Below are 18,628 nucleotides of genomic sequence, written 5' to 3'. Positions count from 1 at the left end.
AAATGCTCATTTTTAAGCCTTTACGTTTTAAAGTTATATTCTAACAATGGACTTTGTACCTGCTCCTGAAAAACATAATTCTGCATCTGTCAAAAGATTAAAGAAAACATGTTTTCTTTAATCTGTGAATGTGAATCATTCATATTTATTATGATAGTGAATGATAAAGAAACATTCACATTCATACATCTATGTTTATTTCACTTTAATCAAACTCTAGTTTGTTATTCTAGAAAGTCCTGCTTGTTTTGGGAGGCCTGAACTCTGATGAGGACCAAAAAACAAACAAGCTCTGGTCCGTCTAAAAACCTGGGTTTTCGGTTCGATTAATGTGAACTCTGGTGCAGGAAGCGGACCAAAGCGCAAGGCATTCTGGGTAAATATAACCAAAACAAGCACACAAGGCTAACGCTACTACAAAACCACAACATCTAATCAAGTATTTTTGAAATATCTTCGTACACTTGCAATAGATTTCAAGTGAAAATGTAACATTTGTTACATTTTCAGTTAGTGTGGTTCTCTTTCCCATTGCAATGTGTCAAATGATTCAAACTAAATAAAAACCTGTTCCCCTCCTCACCTGTGATGGCGCTGCAATAAGAACTACTGAAGAAAACAACAGTGTTGCGCAACTTCCTTCTTCACGAAATGTAAACAAAATTGGAGCAGCTTCAGATTTTAGTGGTTGTAGGATTCTTCTGTTGTCTTTGGTAAAAAATAAAAAATACGAGTCATTTCTCCCGGTTACACTAACACAAAATCTTACCAAGTATTTTTGGTCAGTTTCTAGTGAAATTAAGTTACTTGAAATAAGACAAAACTAATTTACAAATAACTTCTCAGCAAAATTCTGGTGCTTGTTTTAAGTCAATAACTCCTAAATTTTGATGAATAAGTACTAGTTCTATCAGATTATTTCACTAAAAACATGGAAAAATATTTTGTTCTAAGAATTTTTTTTTAGAACTTTTAGTACATTTATTTGATTTCTCCTATTGCCCTGAATCACAGCATTCTTTTTCTTTTTACCTCCTGCTACATTATTTGAAATATTCACTTAAAACACAGAATTTCTGAATAAGCTATCAAGGTTTTTCTGTTGGAAATATAAGAGAAAACTGAGGAACTGGTATTGAATTATTTTGTTTTTGAAAAAGAACTTCTGTATTTATAAAAATAAAATAAAAATACAAATAATTCCTTCACCTATAAAGTGGGGAAAATGTCTTGTTGTAAGTGAAATAATCTGCTAATAATAATAATCAATATTAAGGAATAATATTGACTGAAAACAAGCTCCAATATCTTGCTGAAAAGTTACTTGTAAGTTAGTTTTGTTGTATTTGGACTAGAAACTGGACGAAATATACTTGGTAGGATTTTGTGTTTTTGAAGTGTAACCTGAATAAATGACTTGTGTTTTTTTACCAAACACAAAAGAGAAATCCTACAACCGTTAAAATCTGACGCTATTCTATATTTGTTTACATTTTGTGAAGAAGGAAGTTTTTTCTTCAGAGGTTTCCATGTAATTTTCTTCAGTAGTTCTTAATGCAGCGCCACCACAGGCGAGGAGGGGAACAGGTTTTTCAATAGGGTTGGATCGTTTGACACAAAGCAGTGTGAAAGTGAACCTAACCGGCTGAAAATGTAACAAATCTTGTAATTTTTGTCAATTTTTATCAAGTGTGAAAAAATCCTTAATGTTGTGCAGTAGAGGCAACGTTTCCTCTAAAAACAAAACTGATCAACAAGCAGAGGAAGCCAGAAACTTATTTTTAAAGAAAGCCGCATGTGAGGAACCAGTGAGACACCATGGAGAAAGAAGCGTCCCAGTGACAGATGTTCATCAAACAAAATTGGAAATGAAGTGAGCAAGATGTTCGGGGGACGCCTGGCTACGACATGTCTGGATCTCTGCTTCTCTGGGAAGTTTGCTCCAGTTTCCACAAGAAAAAACAACTATGAATATTTCAGAACAAGAAATAAACAAGTCAAGGATTAATATTAATGCTCCTAAGAGCATGCAAGCTGTTTTCAAGGTTCCTTTAAAAGTATCGATCCCAGTCAGTGGCGAGAGAACCACGCTAACAAAGCATCAACGGCTAGATATCCCAGAATGCAGCTTTACCATAGAAGATATGTGACTGTTTGAAAGATAAATTCAGGCTTGCAGCTGTTTCCTGGAGTAGGAAAACCTTGATAAACCCACCAAGATCAAAGTCTGCCGGGAGCAGCTGTGACATTTAATACAGGGAAGGAAATGGAGACAACAGCTCATTAGAAGAATATAGATCTACCCTACAGTTATGCTGAAAAGCCAAATGTGTATTACGCCACAAATTAATGCCAGTTATAAAAAGGATAACCTATGGCAACTCAATGTTTCACCACTTTTAGTCGCATAATATGAAGCTTTTAAACGCGTTTCGTGGATGTGCAGTTGTAGGTCAAGTTTTCTTTCTCGGAGAATAAGAAGTCCCAAACCAAATACTCTCCAAATGAAAACAGAGTCGAGCACCGAAGCACATAATAACCTCTTTTCACAGCCAAATAATCCACAACTCCTCATTTGGGGGTTCATAGGAGAGCGATCATAAATACGACTGTACCAGTTCTTTTCCCCTGGGTTACATATATATCCTGCTAAAGTCTAACGGGTCCATAACATGTAGCTGTAGCAGATGTATGCGTCTGACAGCTGCATAATATCGGCAGGAAGAGGAACGTGGAGCTATTTTACAGAATATGTGAAATTGGTCTGTCTATTCACAGACACCTTGACTTTAACAATCATAAAGAAATAGGGAGGATGCTTTCTGTAAGGACAAATTTACTTTAGTAACAACAGGAATCGTTCTGCGTGTCATAAGACAGATGAAAGTCTGAGGGAGTTTTTTTGTTGGAAAAAAGCCCAGGAGAACAGGAGGCGATTTCTATCCAAAATATTTTAATAATAATGGAAAACGCACCATCGAAAGGTTGCTAATGTTTTATTCTGCTTTCAATTTATAATGTAATAAGAAATTATCAATAATTATATTAATAAAACATGTATCTTAAGAATATAAGTCTGTGTCTTGATGAAATTATATGTAAAAAAGATAGTTTAAATGCAAATTTGGCATTTTCCACATTTTTCTACTTCCATTTGGGTCTCAACTGCTTCTATAAACAACCAAAGCACTAAAAACCCTTTTTTGGCAATAACTTGAGGTTTTTTAGTGTCTTTAAAATTAACTATTTCAAAAACCTCCCACAAATTATGTCAGATTTGACCTGCGCCGTTACTTAGCAACCACAGCCAAGCCCAGCCCCGTTACCTAGCAACCACACCCAGGCCAGCCCTGTTACGTAGCAACGCAAGCAGAGTTCCTGGCATGTTACTTACTCAAAAAGTAGTACCAAAGAGAAGGGAACTAAATACTAATGCAAACCACGCTTTGTATATTCCTATTCATAAATAATGTTGAAAATCAGGTATTAATTTTATTCCACTTCAAAGTGTTTTGCTGGTATTTTATGTTAGGTCAAAGCAATGTAGTAAATTAATTAGGTTTGGTGTTGTACTATCAAAAAGTATCCCAAGATTTGCTTTCTTCGCCCTCATCAAAAAATAAATAAAGAAAAAAAAAATAAAAAAACAGGCGTTCTATAAATCGTATGATGAGGTAAAACAGTTGCCAGGACACTACTATCAGCTTTAATCACAGCAAATCAACAATAAATGTCCAACAAATTAAACCAAAATCCAAACTTTACACAGTTTATCCTCGATATGTCCATCTAATATAAATGATTTCAGTTCATTTAGAACACAGGTGTCCAAAGCGTGGGCCGGGGGCCATTTTTGGCCCATGAAAACATTTTTGCTTGGCCACAAGTCAAACTATTTTGGTCAGTAGAAAACAATTAATGACCCCAAAAAATGTGTAAATTGTTTTTCTTTTAATGGGCCAACAATCCAAAACCCATTTAATGTTTTGGATCTAAACAGACTTCATTATAAAATTGTTGTTTTTGTTGTCAATCAGAAAAATCACAAACTAATTTTTAAATTTTCAATTTACTGAATTTTGTGGTCCGCCAGTAGTTTAAATTTACCCAGGACAAAACGTTTGGACACCACTGCTTCAGAACGTTCCTCCAGATTTTCCAACAACGCATAAAAAATTAAAAATCCTCCTCAGGTTTATGTAGCGATAGTATCTTGACGTCTTGTGTGAGCAAATACTCTCACTGACAGGTTTGACAGAAACATACAAATACAAGTTTCCTTTAGAAACATTTGATTTTAGTCGACTGCGAAGTTCACACTGACAGAACTTCCTGTCAGACATTTTGCTCTCAGATACATTGTTAGACGGGAAGAGTTTGCAGCGAGTGAATGGAAACTGACAGCTATTAATCTTTCTTATTTTCAGTCTGACAATGCGCCTTTGTAGCGCTCAGCGAGGATAATGAGAGGTCAAACAGGTTAGATTTGACATGAACAAACTCAGATTTAAAGAATATGTGTTGGATAATAGTTCACCACTTAAACTATTTTTGAAGACCTGCAATTTTTTACTTTCTTTTATTTGAGTAAAATAACTGACTTGTCTCACTATTCTTTTGAAAATGTTGAAACTATTAGCTTTCTTCATATCTGCAATCATTTGAACTTGACCTTTTGAATCAACAAATGTTTCAAAGCAATAAAAACTTAAAATTACACAACATGAAGGACAGTTAGCATTTTTTAGATACTAAAAAACACTTTGGAGATGCATCTTCTTAAAACAGACATCTAGCTAAGTATTCACAACACAAGAAAAAAGATGCAGTGAGACCTCTTCTTCTCCTTGGACTTTCTTGATGTATAGGAAAGGTTTGTGAAACTAATAAGGTCAGAAAAACAAAATCTCTCAATTCAAAACATAGTTTCTTTCAGAATTAGAAAGAATTGAAAATTTGGCTTCAGAAGAGGCATGAGTACAAAATGTGGTTCACACAAAAATGTGTTTTAGCAGCAAGTCACCAGTCAGACGATTGACAAGACCATAGGTAATATTGGAGATACTAACGTTTCTCAGGTAAGAAAATGTTTTTTTCAAACTGCTTTTCTTTTTGCTTCTTCTGTCAATCAAACATCATCTGCTGATGTCTGCCACATAAAACAAATCCATGTTTTTATCCCTGGAAATGAACTGTGGCAGTGAAATCCTGTTTTTCACCTACAGCGTCTGAGTCGCATAAAAGGAAACAGCTGAATATATATTGTATATTTGTATGTATATTTTCTTATTTTAACTTCTTCTTATTTAATGGACAGATATAGCTGTAGGCAGAGTGGAGTGACTGTATCATCAAAGTATTTCCCCAAACATTTTAGAGATTACTCAGAGCATTAAAGTAAAAACATCACGTAGCATCCCCTGCTACATTTCTCTTTCTCATTTTGTATCTATTTCTCAAATATGGACATGAAAATTAACACAAGTAAGGCCAAACAGGAGACATTTAAAAATGACCCTATAAATATAAAAAGCTTTGCGTTTTATTTTAGATTCATAATTGCATTTTAAACTTTTATGACCTAGCAATAAGTTCTCTGTCATTCTGAGTAATGCTCAATTTCCTAACGAAATTTTCAAAAAAAACAAAAAAAACACCCAATACGTTTTTGTGTGTGTGAAAAGCATCAAAGTCACGGCTTAGATTGATCTCATGTCACAGAGAGACATTTTTTGTCACTTCTTTCCACAGAACTCGACATCAAATTCACTTTAATGGTAGTTGTTCCTCTTAGCTTTGACACTGTGGCGCTAAAAAAGACCCAGCCGACAATCGTCTTCCTCAGTGTGTTGCCTCCTGACAGGGAGGAGCGAAATTCAGCAGGACAAATCTGACATGTTTCACTGTCATGAGCAGCAGACGGATCATAGAGGCAGGAAATTAGATTAAAATGAAGGGAAGATATACAAATACTAAAATTAAAGTCATCCTTGATCTTTGTTTAACATAGTGTATGAAAGTGCAGAAAAACAAAACATACAGAAAAGGATGAAAAAAGTAAGAAACTTGACTGTAAATACAACTTACTGTTACAGAAAAACAGTTTATCGCTGTTGTTGGTAGCCTTGCTAACTAGCATGCAAGTTAGCAAATAGGCATAATTTACAGCGCTAAGCCCCGCCTCCAGGTTCTGATTAGTTGTTTCCAATTAGCACTGTGAGAAGGCAGATGAGTTTGATTTTTATTTACAGATTATTTGTCTCATACTTTACTACCATGACATGGTGACGGTTTCACAAATAAGTAAAAAAAAGTATTTATATTTTTAAAAGGATTAAGTACTGAAGCTTTAATATTTAATTTTCAGTTTGATTAAATTTTTTTTTTTAGTTGGCCTAATCCTGTACAAACGTTTACAGCCACACAGAGTAATAATAATCCAAAGTGAGGTTCTTACTTGCGCCCCACTCTGCTGCCGTTCCGGTGGATGCAGGCCACTTCCCGGGTCTGGTATCCCACCTGGATGTCCCAGAACGGACTCTCTTGCCGGTTCAGCCGGTTCCTGGACCGTTTCTTTTGAATCAGCTCCCTGGTTTCAGGATCCTTCACCCCTCCTCGCTCCCTGAGCCCCTGACCTTTGCCTTTCCGCCGTTTTGCCTGCCGTGCGGTCCGGGTCTGGGGCAGGACGCAGGGGGTCCACGGTCCGACCCTAAGGCTGTACAGGCCTTCCGGACCCACACAAGCTCCCAGCTTACATGACTGGAACTCGGTGAGGTTCGGGCAACCGGCTCCTCCAAAAAGCGGGGGAACCAGAACGCTGCGGACTCTGTTCCTGAGGCCCGTCCCGCACGTTTTGGAGCAGGAGGTCCATGGCGAATACTCGGTGACAACGCAGTCCTGAGGGCAAGGGATCAAACACGCCTGCTCCAGGCGCGGCTTGGGCTCAAAGTACTCACAGATGGCGTCCTCTGCTGGAGACCCATCCGCCTTGAGCGTGCAGCCCACCTCCCGGATCTGAATGCCCTCCTCGCCGCCGCTGCACATGAACTGCCGAGCGGCGCCGAAGGTTCTGGCCGACACCGGCACGCATTCGTTCCAGGCTCCCAGCTGCCAGTCGTACAGATCCTTGTGCCAGTCGCACACGCGGAAGCAGTTCCTCTGGTTGGAGGGCCGCTGAGCCTGGTGACAGTTGGTGTGGAGGGTCGTCCAGCCGTCCACGTGGGCGCACCAGACCGCCCGGCTTTGGCTGCCGCCCGGGCCGCAGTCGCTGCCCATGCATCGCCCCCACGGACCTGGGGAGCGAACGGACAGGATCAGACATGTCGAGGAGGAAGGAGCAACGTTAGAAAAATAAAGATAGATTTCTATACCGTATTCACTGCAAAAACATAACATTTTACCAAGTATTTTTGACTAGTTTCTAGTGCAAATATGTTAGTACAATTAAGAGAAGGCAAAACCAGTTTACAGGCAACTTTTCAGCAAGAACTAAGATCGTTTTTAAGACATTAAATTCTTAATAATGTTGATGAAAAAGTCTCAAGTTATAAAATGGAAAAATGTCTTGTTATAAGTGAAATAATCTGACAGTTGAACTTTGGCCTTAATATCAAGGAATTATTTACTCTAAACAAGCTCCTATATGTTGCTGAAAAGTTACTTGTAAGTCAATTTGGTCTTATTTTAAGTGTACTAAAATATTTGCACTAAAACTAGACAAACTAGACTTGGTAGAAGTATTTTTTTCCAGTGCACAGTCTAGATGTGTTATGTGTTACGTGTGGTCTTAGGTTACACTCAGATGTGTAACCTAACACTGCAAAAACAAAATCTTAGCAAGTATTTTTAGTCTATAAAAATATCTTTTTACAAGTAACTTTTCAACAAGATACAGCCTTTTTTCTTCAGTTTTAAGTCAACAACTGTTTAATATTGATTAAAAAATTTTCCAGTTCCAATTATTTCACTTGGGGAAAATACATTATTATAAGTGAAACAATCTGCCGGTTGAATTAGCAGATTTTTTCGTCCTGTATTTTATAGTTTTGTAGATGAAGAGAGAGTGAGGAGGAAGAAAATAAAAACGTCCAAAAGACACTCGTGTGATTCGTAGCCATTTTTTTTATTGGCTATGAATTTGAGAAACAATTATTTTTCAGATTCTGGTGAGTGTGAGCAAATTTAAGAGCAGTTAGAATAGCAACCATAAATCTTATATTGTTGTAATTTAAAGAAAAATGAGAGATAAATTAACAAGCTGGACATAAACTTGGATACCCATTGAATTTTCTCAGATTTTCAACCACAAACCTCGAAATATCTTTTTGGTTTTGATGCAGAAGACCAGCTTAAATAAATCAAGTTAAACGAAAACCATAAATTCCTTTAATTTTTGCAAATATAAACCTGAAAAGTGTTGCGAGGGTTTCAGTTTCACTTTGCACAGCTGAGTAGTTGCCATGGAGATTAAAGGATTTCTCAAACATGCAAGAAAGAATCAAAGCAACACTTCAGGTCTGTTTTAGATGAGGGAATAACATCATAACATGTTGTAAAGCTCAAAAGAGTTTACATGATACTGCCCCTTTAAATAAATTTACATCTAATATATTGACCAATGTTCCAGGTATTGTGAATCAAAAGCAGGTTTTGGGGTTTTTGTGTAGAACTCTGTGTTTTGGCAGGTTTGCAGTTTTCTGGAGGTTTGTTCCAGATTTATGGTGCAAAGAAGCTGAATGCTGGACTGTGGTTCTCACACTCACTAGTCCTCTGCCTCCTTCCTTGCGGCTCGTGTACAGTCTCAGGGTGCTGGATTTGGGATGGAATCCTCCATGCATTGTTAGTATTTTTCTAGTCTTAATATCCGTGGCTTTTATCTCCTCCTTTGGCCAGCTAATTATTCCAGCAGGGTATCTGATTACTGGCAGGGCATAGCTGTTTATCGCACGGATTTTGTTCTTGCCATTGAGCTGGCTTCTCAGGACTTGCCTTATTCGTTGGAGGTATTTAGCTGTGGCTCCTTTCCTTGTGACCTCATCGAGGTCTTGTGGTATACCTAGGTACTTGTAACTGTCCTCTATGTCTGCTATTGTTCCTTCTGGGAGTGAGACCCCTTCTGTGCGGATGATCTTCCCCCTCTTGGTGATCAGCCGACCACACTTCTCTAGTAGTGTACTACTCTAATTTTTAATATATATTTATATATATATTAAAAATTAGAGTAGTTATGTGGGTTAATGGTGTAAATTTATGTTAAATACTAAACGGTCACAGGCAGCGCCCCGTTTTCTGTTGCTGTCTGTATATTTGAGGCTGAGGTTAACCGCCAACTTGATTTTCTCTCGTTAGAATAAATACAGTGAACCTGAGTGTGTCTGTTGTGAAGTCAAACAAAGAAGGTTTACAAATGCAAGGTTTAAAAAATGCAATTACTAGTTCAAAACATAATAAGACTAATATGCAGATTAAAATATGGTAAATTCTGTTAAATTTTCAAAACAAAACACATAACTAGGCCAGTCGCAATAAGCAATAAATCAATTAAAAACATGGTAAATTAAAACAAATGAATGATTTATCGTTTTTCGCTGGTGGATGAAAAACATTGACCAACAAATTTGATTTGTATGAATTTGGTGATGGGAGTCATCAAAATGTAGTGTTTGTTCAGTTGTTGACTGTATGGTGTTTTCTTTAAAACTTTGTAATGTTGTGTTTTTGCACCTTGCTGCTGAAATGTGCTATACAGATAAACTAGATTGAAAAGTTTTCTGTCTGGTGTTTTGGTTTCAAGTAGCCCTTTTTTTGAAGGACAATTTTGTTTCCAGAGACTTCATAATTCATCTTATCTGTTGTTTTGTTTATTATTTGTTAATATTTTGTCATGATCTGTGTCTTTCTGTGTTTATTTAGAGTTTTCTGTCCCCTTAAGTCTCTTCGTTGTCCTGTCCTCCCCTTGATTGTTCCCAGGTGTGTCTCGTTTCTATGATTACCCCCAGTGTATTTAGTGTCACCTGTGTGTCTGTTCTTTGTCGGGTCCTTGTCGTTACTTGCCGCCCTTGGCGTTTGTCGTGCCGTTCCTGTGTGCCCTGTCTACCTTTCGTCCCTCGTTAACCGGTTGCTACCGGCGTCGAGCCCTGGCTTTAGCTCGGCCGTGCTGCCCGGCTTTGGGACTGTTTTTGGACTGTGTGTTGCCTTATTAAATTCCTTATTCATCATACCTGGGTCTACAGCGTCTGCCTCACCACCATCCACACCACTTTCATGACATATTTATTTTGGATATTTAAGATGTCTTCCAGCTCCAGTTTTAAATGGTAATCAGAATTTAAAGTTTATTGATCTATGAGAATGTGATCACAGTATTATGCCATTATTACCATTATATATGTTGAAAAGGGTCTGAAAACAACAATATTATCGATTATTACAATAACTTCTGAGATAATTTATCATCCAGCAAATTTTTTTATTGTGACAGGCCTACACATAAAACTCAAATCTAATCAGTGTGAGACAGAATCCGTCTCCAGGTCAGAGGTTCGCTGCAAAACTGCAACACACCTCTGAATGTTCTGCCTCACATTGTGAAAACAGACAGAGAACCAAAGTTTTACCTCCAAATATTAATGTAAAGTTTCATTAGCATACAAGTAACTTTTTAATATTGTATGAAGCATCATTTGAATCTGTGAAAAACGGTTTCACATCAATGTGTTAAGTTTTTCAGGCTGCAATCAGGATGATAAATTACTGCTAATCTAATAAAGTTAAAGTAATTTTATAAATGAATAACTCTGCGTGTCATAAACTAACATTGGCTGTTGAGTTAACGTTTTTATTTCTACTATTGCACAAAAGGGGTTTGCAAATTTTATTCCCTTACGGGAGTTTAAATCTCCTCCCATCCTTAGATGTTCTTGTAATCAGATAATCCCACACTTCTTCAGTCTTTTTGAAGGTCAAAGTACAACTACAGGATTAAAAATCAAAGGAAAACGGCAGGAAAAGGCTTTGGAAGAAACTTCAGACAGAATATTGACTCAGACCATCCTGAAAGACAGTTTCAAAATCTTTTAGATTTAAAAAGAAGTGGCTGGTGGTGAAATTTGGACAGTATTCTATTGTAACTTCAATTGTACTGCAAACAAAAATATAAAGGAGAATCAGGGCAATAGAGGTTTGACTTTTACATTTTTGTAAGTTTCTTTAAGCTTAATGAACATCCAGTAAATATGTTTAATTTTAAACATAGTTATTGGAAATCTAGAGATTCAGTGTTACAAAGGCTGATTATAATTTATTAAAAAATAATCTTATAGCAGTGTGTTGTGAAGCCAAGTAAAAGGTAAAAAAAATCTAAAAAATGTCATGATGAAGTAATAAGTTGGGCCAAGATCTCCCCTGACATCATCTCCCTCCATCTTTGCCGTGTTTGGGTCGTAATATCTTCACTGTCAGAACCAGTCTGATCTCTGACTGGGCCTCAAGTGTCCATTTAATGAACGCCGTCTTTGTCCCTGCAGGGTCAGCCTCACTAATGAATGGGTCACTGTGTTTCCCTCTCTCTGCTCCTGTCTGTTTATTTTTTTATTTTTTTGCTCTCCAAAACAGGATATCTCTCGCCGGCTCTGCAGGGTCAGAGTTCACCTGAGGTTCATTTCTCAGTGTTCAGTGTTGGAGTCTGCAGACGTGATCCAACTTCACTACGTTTAAAACAATGTGGACGAAAACACAAAGCGCCGAATAAAAAATGAGCAGCAATCACAAGGTTTTAAGAAAACCTACAAATATTTTACTCTAGATAAAATATTTTCAGCTGGTCTCAAAACTCCTCCATGTTTTGTCAGAGTGGGTCAAAATCTGCAGTAGAATAATATTATATATAAATACACTGAAGGGTGAAATGAAGAGGGTAAAACTGAGAAGTGAATCCAGGTAACAAGCCAGATTTAATAAAAGAAAAAACATTTTTTAAGATTGTTTCAAACTAGTTAGAGTTAGTTTTTATACTCTTCTGAAACACTGATGCTGGTAACATGTTCTCTAACTTGTCCATTTTTGTCACTGATAATACCAATATCTGAGGTTTAGTATGGACCAATACCGATATAGAAAATTAGAGCTGGATTCACTTGAAATGTTTTCTTTTTTTTTTTTTTTAACACAGACATTAACGTAATAAATTGCATATTTATTTGATAAATCTGCACCAGCACAGCACATTTAAATATAGCTTCACAAGTTTGGTCAAACATGTAAAAAAACAACTTTAAGGCCACACGTTAGTGCATAACCACCTACTATTTATGTTGAGTTGATAAAGATTGTTTTTATTTTATTTTTTATAGAAACATGTATTTTCTTGTTTCTAATTAAATATTCAGGTCTATAAAAGTAAATTTAGTCACTTACTCAACCATTTGTCTGTTTTAAAAATGAACAATTTTGTACAAAAATGCCCTCATCTTGTAATATGATCATACTTTAACTGATGATGGGTGCAAATCGTAAAAATTAAAAAGTAAAAACTAACGTAATTTAGATAGCTTTATTTATCGTAATTTTGCACAACTTATGCAAACATTTTGAGCAGATTGTAAATTCTGGGGTGAGTTTTAACTTTAATAAATGTTTCTTTGGATTAAATCCAGCGATTGCTTTGACAGCGAATACTTTCTGATCAACTCTCGACGAGGCGTCCTTGTAGAGGGAAGTAACCCTGTAAATCAGTAATTGCATGTTTCTGTAGCCGCTGGGAGGACAAAGTGTTACCATATTGAACTTTCTGCCTTGAGCCACATTAAGCTCAGCAGTAAATTCACTTGCCAAGAGCTACAAAGTAAGTCAACAGACAGACAGACAGGAAAACACTTGGTGTTACATCATTGTGCTCCCTGTTGTTTGGTTCCTCATCGAGACCTTTTCTGTGTTAATGGCCGACATCAAAGCACAAGACGTTAATGTGGCAGGAAAAAAAAGCTGAATATGAGGGAGAAAAAGAAAATGACCAGCGGCTAACACTTTACATCTGAAGGAATATTTTCAGCAGCTTAGCATTCATGAAAGACGGTTAACCCCGACCTGCTTTCAGTGTGAAGGAGGCCCTGGGCGGCCGAGCCACACTGACTCAAACTGGGTGTAAATTTCATTAACTGTAATACTGCGATTATGTGAGCATGGCTTGAAGGAAATGCTTTGATGACGAACTATTCGCGTCTATGCAGCAGCTGCAAAACAGACATTTTAACCCATTGTTAAACAAGTCTCCTTCGTTTTTATCTGCGCCGCTCTCTGCATACAGAACCGGGATTACAGCTTAATGACAACAAGTGGGTCCCATTTAATGGGCTCATTACCTTAAATTGACTTCCTGAGTTAAATGCAAAATATGGAGAACAGGTTTGTTCCCTTGGTGAATTCATATCAGTCAACTATGAGTTTATCTTCACATGAGTTTAGACTTATTTTATTGTCTGGCACAAAGACAGAGTTGGGAAGTAACTAGTTACATTTACTCAATTACATTTACTTTTTGGAAAAAAATTTTTTTTTACTGCTCGGTACGTTTTACTTTTACTTGAGTAATTTTATTGTGAAGTATTTCTACTCTTACTTGAGTAAACTTTCTGGATTTTCTGCACTGAAAGAAAAACAAACATGTTTTAACCAAAAATTCACCAGACGCAGACACACACCTGCAGTTTTTATTTTTTGTGCACTCTGCCAGCAATATTGGCAATAAAATGTTGCCACTTTGCCACAAGAACACACAGAGGAAACCCAGAAAAATCACAAAAGTGCCCATAAATACATAAATAAATATACAAATAACATTAAATAAAAATTAAAATGATCAGCTCCCTCAGACTTTTTGAAATATGTTAAAGTGTTCTTGATTGGTAATACTCTGCGGGTTTCTACGGGTTTTTAAAGGTCAAAAGGAAAAAAAACTTATTTTATTCAAGCAAATCTTTATGAGCTTAAAAAAAACTAACAATCTGAAGAGAAAATAGAAAAGTGTAAAAATCCTTCAAAACTCAACACGACAAAAAAGAAAAAAACAACAATATCTTACCCAGTATTTTTGGTCTACTTTCAAGTGCAAATATCTTAATCCACTTTAAATAAGACAAAACTAACTTAGAAGTAACTTTTCTCCAAGAAATAGGAGCTTGTTTAATAAATAACTCCTTAATATTGACAAAAAATATTAGTTCAACTGGCAGATTATTTCATTTACAGAAAGGAAAAATGTCTCGTCATAAGTGGAATAATCTGCTAGTTGAAGAAGTACTATTTAATCAATATTAATGAATTATTCATAAAAAAATAAGCTTGCTGAAAAGTTTCTTGTAAGTTGGTTTTGTCTTATTTGATGCGTTAATTTACTTGACCCAGAAACAAGACAAAAACAAAAATATTTGGTAAGATTTTGTGGTTTTCATTATCCTGTATATTTGAGTTTTAGCCAACAGGTTTTTGGGAATCAACCCAATGATAGAATATTATTTTTTCATGTATTTTCCAGAGATTTTACTAAATAAATTAGAGCAAGCCGTGAGATAACCGGCAGCCTGTAAGTAAACAGCCTTAAGATCCAATTTAAAACTGGTTCTGTTGTTGTCGACCAAACCGCTTCATCCTTTGGTCAATTATTCATGTGCCAAAGGTAAAAATGTAAAATAAAAATATAAGCATTCATATAAGACAATCCAGGTACTGGATTCAAAATAGGTGAAAAAACAAGGAAGGAGAAACTTTGAGAGAGCTAAACATCACTTTGAAATGCTTTATTAGTAGTTTTACTAAAATGTAGGAGAAATTACTTAAACAACATAGTGATGAAAGTAAAGTAACAGTTTAGTAAGTTAACACAGTTACTCAAAAACTAACATTTTTCTTTGTAAACTGTTAAAATCCAGGTGTAATGTGTAAAATCAAAGATAAATAATGTAATTTCAACACAAATCAATGTAAAATTAACAGCAGTATCATTCGATTTTTGCCCGACAAACCTTTGAGTTGGATAAACTTTTTATTCCCACTCAGTTTTCTTTTTCATACTCATCCAAACATGCAGAATAATCCAAATTTTTCCAGATTTTTTGCATAAGAGCCCAAAAAACTTTTAAATCTGTTATGATTCAAGAAAGTCTGGTTGCTTGGAAGCAAAATTAGAGAAATAAGAGATAACATTTATTTTCCTGATTAATTAAAATCCTTTCAGCGAAGGAAGGAGGACAAAGTTCACAGTGCTGATGTGTTATTACCTGGTTTAACCAACCTCGTATAATGAGGTTTCACATCAAGCTGGAGTCCTTTTCTGGGTAAAATTTAAATTCTCATGAGGTTAAGTTGAATTATTTTGTTTTGTGACTGCGAGCCAGAAAGGGGGGGAAGACAGGATTGTTTTCTGCGGTTTACAGATAAGTTGTGTTTGTTTGTGAGCTCATAAACAGCCCCAGAGGATGGATGAGTGACAAGATAAATGAGGGGAAACATGTTCTACTCCTAATAACACCCACATGCTCCGGTGGTGACAATAATGGCTGCTGGCAACATCAAAGAACTTTTCTAAATTCCTCGAGCCGAAGGGTCAGAGACGACGACGACGAAGCGCCGATCCGGAGCGACGCACCTGCAGCCGGTAGCTCTATTCTCAAAATGTCTCCGATTTAAATGAGCGTCTATCGCCGCTCGGTTTTAGCTGTCAGTTTGCAACGCGAACAGATTCAAGCTGCTCTGAAGTAACAGACTGTCAGGAAAAATGTCAGGGCTGTCAGTAAAATAAACTCCATAATTTTCCCACAAAACACTGTCGATTCCTCGTGGGCTCGGCGGATGACAAACACAGGAGTGATAAAGATGTCTGGTGCTCAGGTGCTGAGCGGAAATGTGAAAAGACATCAAAGATCAAACAACCAACAAACCCTTGACATGCTCTAAATTATCTCAGAGGGAGGAAGCATCAGTTTTCCTACATGTAAACACAATGATTCAGCCGCTGGGAGGGAAATGGTTTGTTCCACAGGGACGGTTTCAAACACTGCCATCACAAGCATACACAAAGAATAAACAAATATTTCTAGACTTTATAAATTGCAGGTTGAAAATGAACACAGTGATGCATCTCGCTACTCACATCATTCGTTATGTTTATGTCTGAACAAACTTCATTGTTTCCTGTGCTCTTCCACTTCTCTCCTTTTGCTCATAAAACATAATTTCACATTTCGAAAACAAATTTGCTCAATGGAAACACGACAATTTCTAAAAAAAACTAGTTTAGAATGAGGTGGTTGGTTTATTTTTCAAAACTTCAACACAAACTATTTTTTTCACATCACACGAGTCACATGAGGAAAAACCGGATGTTACTACTGGTGGAAACGACAAAGAAAAAGACGACAGGAAGTAGTTTGAGGACGATGGCGCAGCATGTTTTTTAATGACTTATCACGTGTGATTTTAATTACGTTTCTTATTCAATTGCAACATTTTTTTTTTTTTTTACGTTAGCATACTATTGACAAAGTTTTTCACAGATCTGCGATGGAAGCTAATGGTGTTCCTCACGAATAATCACTATGTTTAACTTTGTAAGTGTGAAATGTTTAAATCGATGTTTTTCAAAAAATCTTTAGGAAAACATTTTATTGTCTCAAACCAAACATCTCAGTCTTCCAGGTTTTCATATTCAGGAGATTTAAAAGAAGTTATTTCATTTTTAACGTAATTTAGAAATGCTAACTGCTGGTGTTTCCATGGAAGGATAATTCATCATCGCTACAAACTTCCTTGGTTTTATCCAAAGTCCATCCTGGTGTTTTTTAAAGTGAAATTTGCCGTTGAGCAATAAAGTCTGATTCTCCTCGCTTCTCTTTTCACTCATATTAGCAACTCTGAGCTTCTTTTGAAAAAGTTTGTCTGGAAAAAAACCCAGTTTTGGGCGGGTTGTTAAAATTTGGGCTGCTTTACGCAACATTTTTAGAAAATATTCAGAGGGAAATTCTATCAAAATAGCTGTCATTGTGTGGCAGAAAAGCATCAGACTTTTAATTAAGTGCCACGTTATTGCTCTTATTTGATTTGTTAATTTATTTTCAGATTTCTAGAATCTAAGTAATGTCACAATCAACGATTAGTCATTGGTTAATCAAGTACATTTACAATGCAGTAGTAGTGGAAAACATAAATCCAAGGGCAACTGCATGATTTAAAAGGAAAAAACTCAAGTTTCATTGAGTTCAAAGAGTCAAATAAGATCTGGTACGGGTCAGAATATTATAAAGTACGACCAAAAATTGTCAGTCAGATCTGGCAAACCTAAAACTGATCATCATGTGGGTGTATTAACCTCCCAGTGGTTTGGTGCTGGAACCAGTTGTTAAACCACAAAACGTTTGTGATTTGACCACTGGTACAATCACCTACCGTCATCTAAACCCCGTAACAACGTCTATTAAACTCCATCCAAAGTCTCAAAGTGAGGCGACTGAGTGGAGTTTGACGTCACCAAACAAAGCGGTGAGTTGATGTGTTGAGACAGAACGGTAATTATAGTTCTGCAGCATCAAACATGAGTAAAAACAGCTGTCTGTCAACTTCAGGCAAATAGTCAGATTTAAATGTAGCTTTATCCTCATGCATCTTGTGTTGTTCCTGCTCAGTTATTGGATAATTATCTCAATAACCATCAGAGGCCATAAGAATTTTGTTTGTCTGTAAAAACAGGGCACATCCCAGCTTTCTGGTTGTGGAGGTAATCACAGTAGATTCTGATTAAGCCTGTCACAATAATCAATTAATCAGTTAATTGAATGACAAAATAAAATGAGCTCAATAATGAAAGGCAATTTTGTTTATGGACACATAATAATCCATTTTATTTATGTGTTGTGTGTGTTTTTTATTTCAGCTTTATTTATTGTTTTTGTGTTTTATCTCGTTTATTTAAAATATGCTCCAGTTCCAGTCTTAAAAGTTCTTTACAAAAATCAAAGTAGATCGATGAACGACAGGGCAAACTTTCATTATCATCAACATATTTACTTCTCCAAGGGAAACTGCTTGTATGCACAAAGTTTCCCCCAGAAAACTTGCTAAGCCCGGTGGCCGATAAGCGAGGGCAGTAATCCATCCAGTGGTTCGCCGTGATTTTGAGTTGAACGTTTTTATAAAGTTGACAGGAAATTTAAAAATATCACTTGATGATTATGTGTTATTGGAAGATTGGAAGACAATACCTCAACACCAACTAGCAACCAATTGTGAAATTTTATGACAATAAAAATCTTTTTAAAAAGTCTTTAAAAACACAAGAAAGCTAAGATAAACAATGCTCAGCCTGGTGGGGGCACAAGTAAAGCCTGGTGGCCCGCCAGGCTTATAATAACCCAGCTGACAGCTAGTCCATCTAAAGTGTTAAATATTTGTAAATACAAATATAACCATAAGCAATATAACATTTATTTAAAATATATATATAAATGAGTGTAATATTGTAATTCATTTAAATATGACTAAATAGAAAAATAATAATAAAATAATAAGAATGCACATGGAAATACATCAATCTATAAATAAATCTGTAAATGAATTTTAAAAAATGCTTTAGAAACAACAA

The 18,628-nt window shown here is 36.2% G+C and overlaps 1 protein-coding gene across 3 annotated transcripts in view; it reads right to left on the bottom strand.

The window, feature by feature from the left end:
- thsd7ab (thrombospondin, type I, domain containing 7Ab) overlaps nucleotides 1-18,628 on the bottom strand; it is a 203,216-nt gene that overhangs the window by 116,871 nt on the left and 67,717 nt on the right. For all 3 annotated transcript variants that reach the window (XM_028011976.1, XM_028011963.1, XM_028011971.1), the window contains exon 2: nucleotides 6,458-7,292. In XM_028011976.1, coding sequence (XP_027867777.1) covers nucleotides 6,458-7,292 — 835 coding nt within the window. The remainder of the gene's footprint in view (nucleotides 1-6,457; nucleotides 7,293-18,628) is intronic.

This window comes from Xiphophorus couchianus, chromosome 3 (assembly GCF_001444195.1).
Source record: "Xiphophorus couchianus chromosome 3, X_couchianus-1.0, whole genome shotgun sequence".
In the NCBI taxonomy this organism is placed as follows: domain Eukaryota; kingdom Metazoa; phylum Chordata; class Actinopteri; order Cyprinodontiformes; family Poeciliidae; genus Xiphophorus; species Xiphophorus couchianus.
Note: the sequence above shows the minus strand (reverse complement) of the source record. Positions and strands in the feature narration are given on the sequence as shown.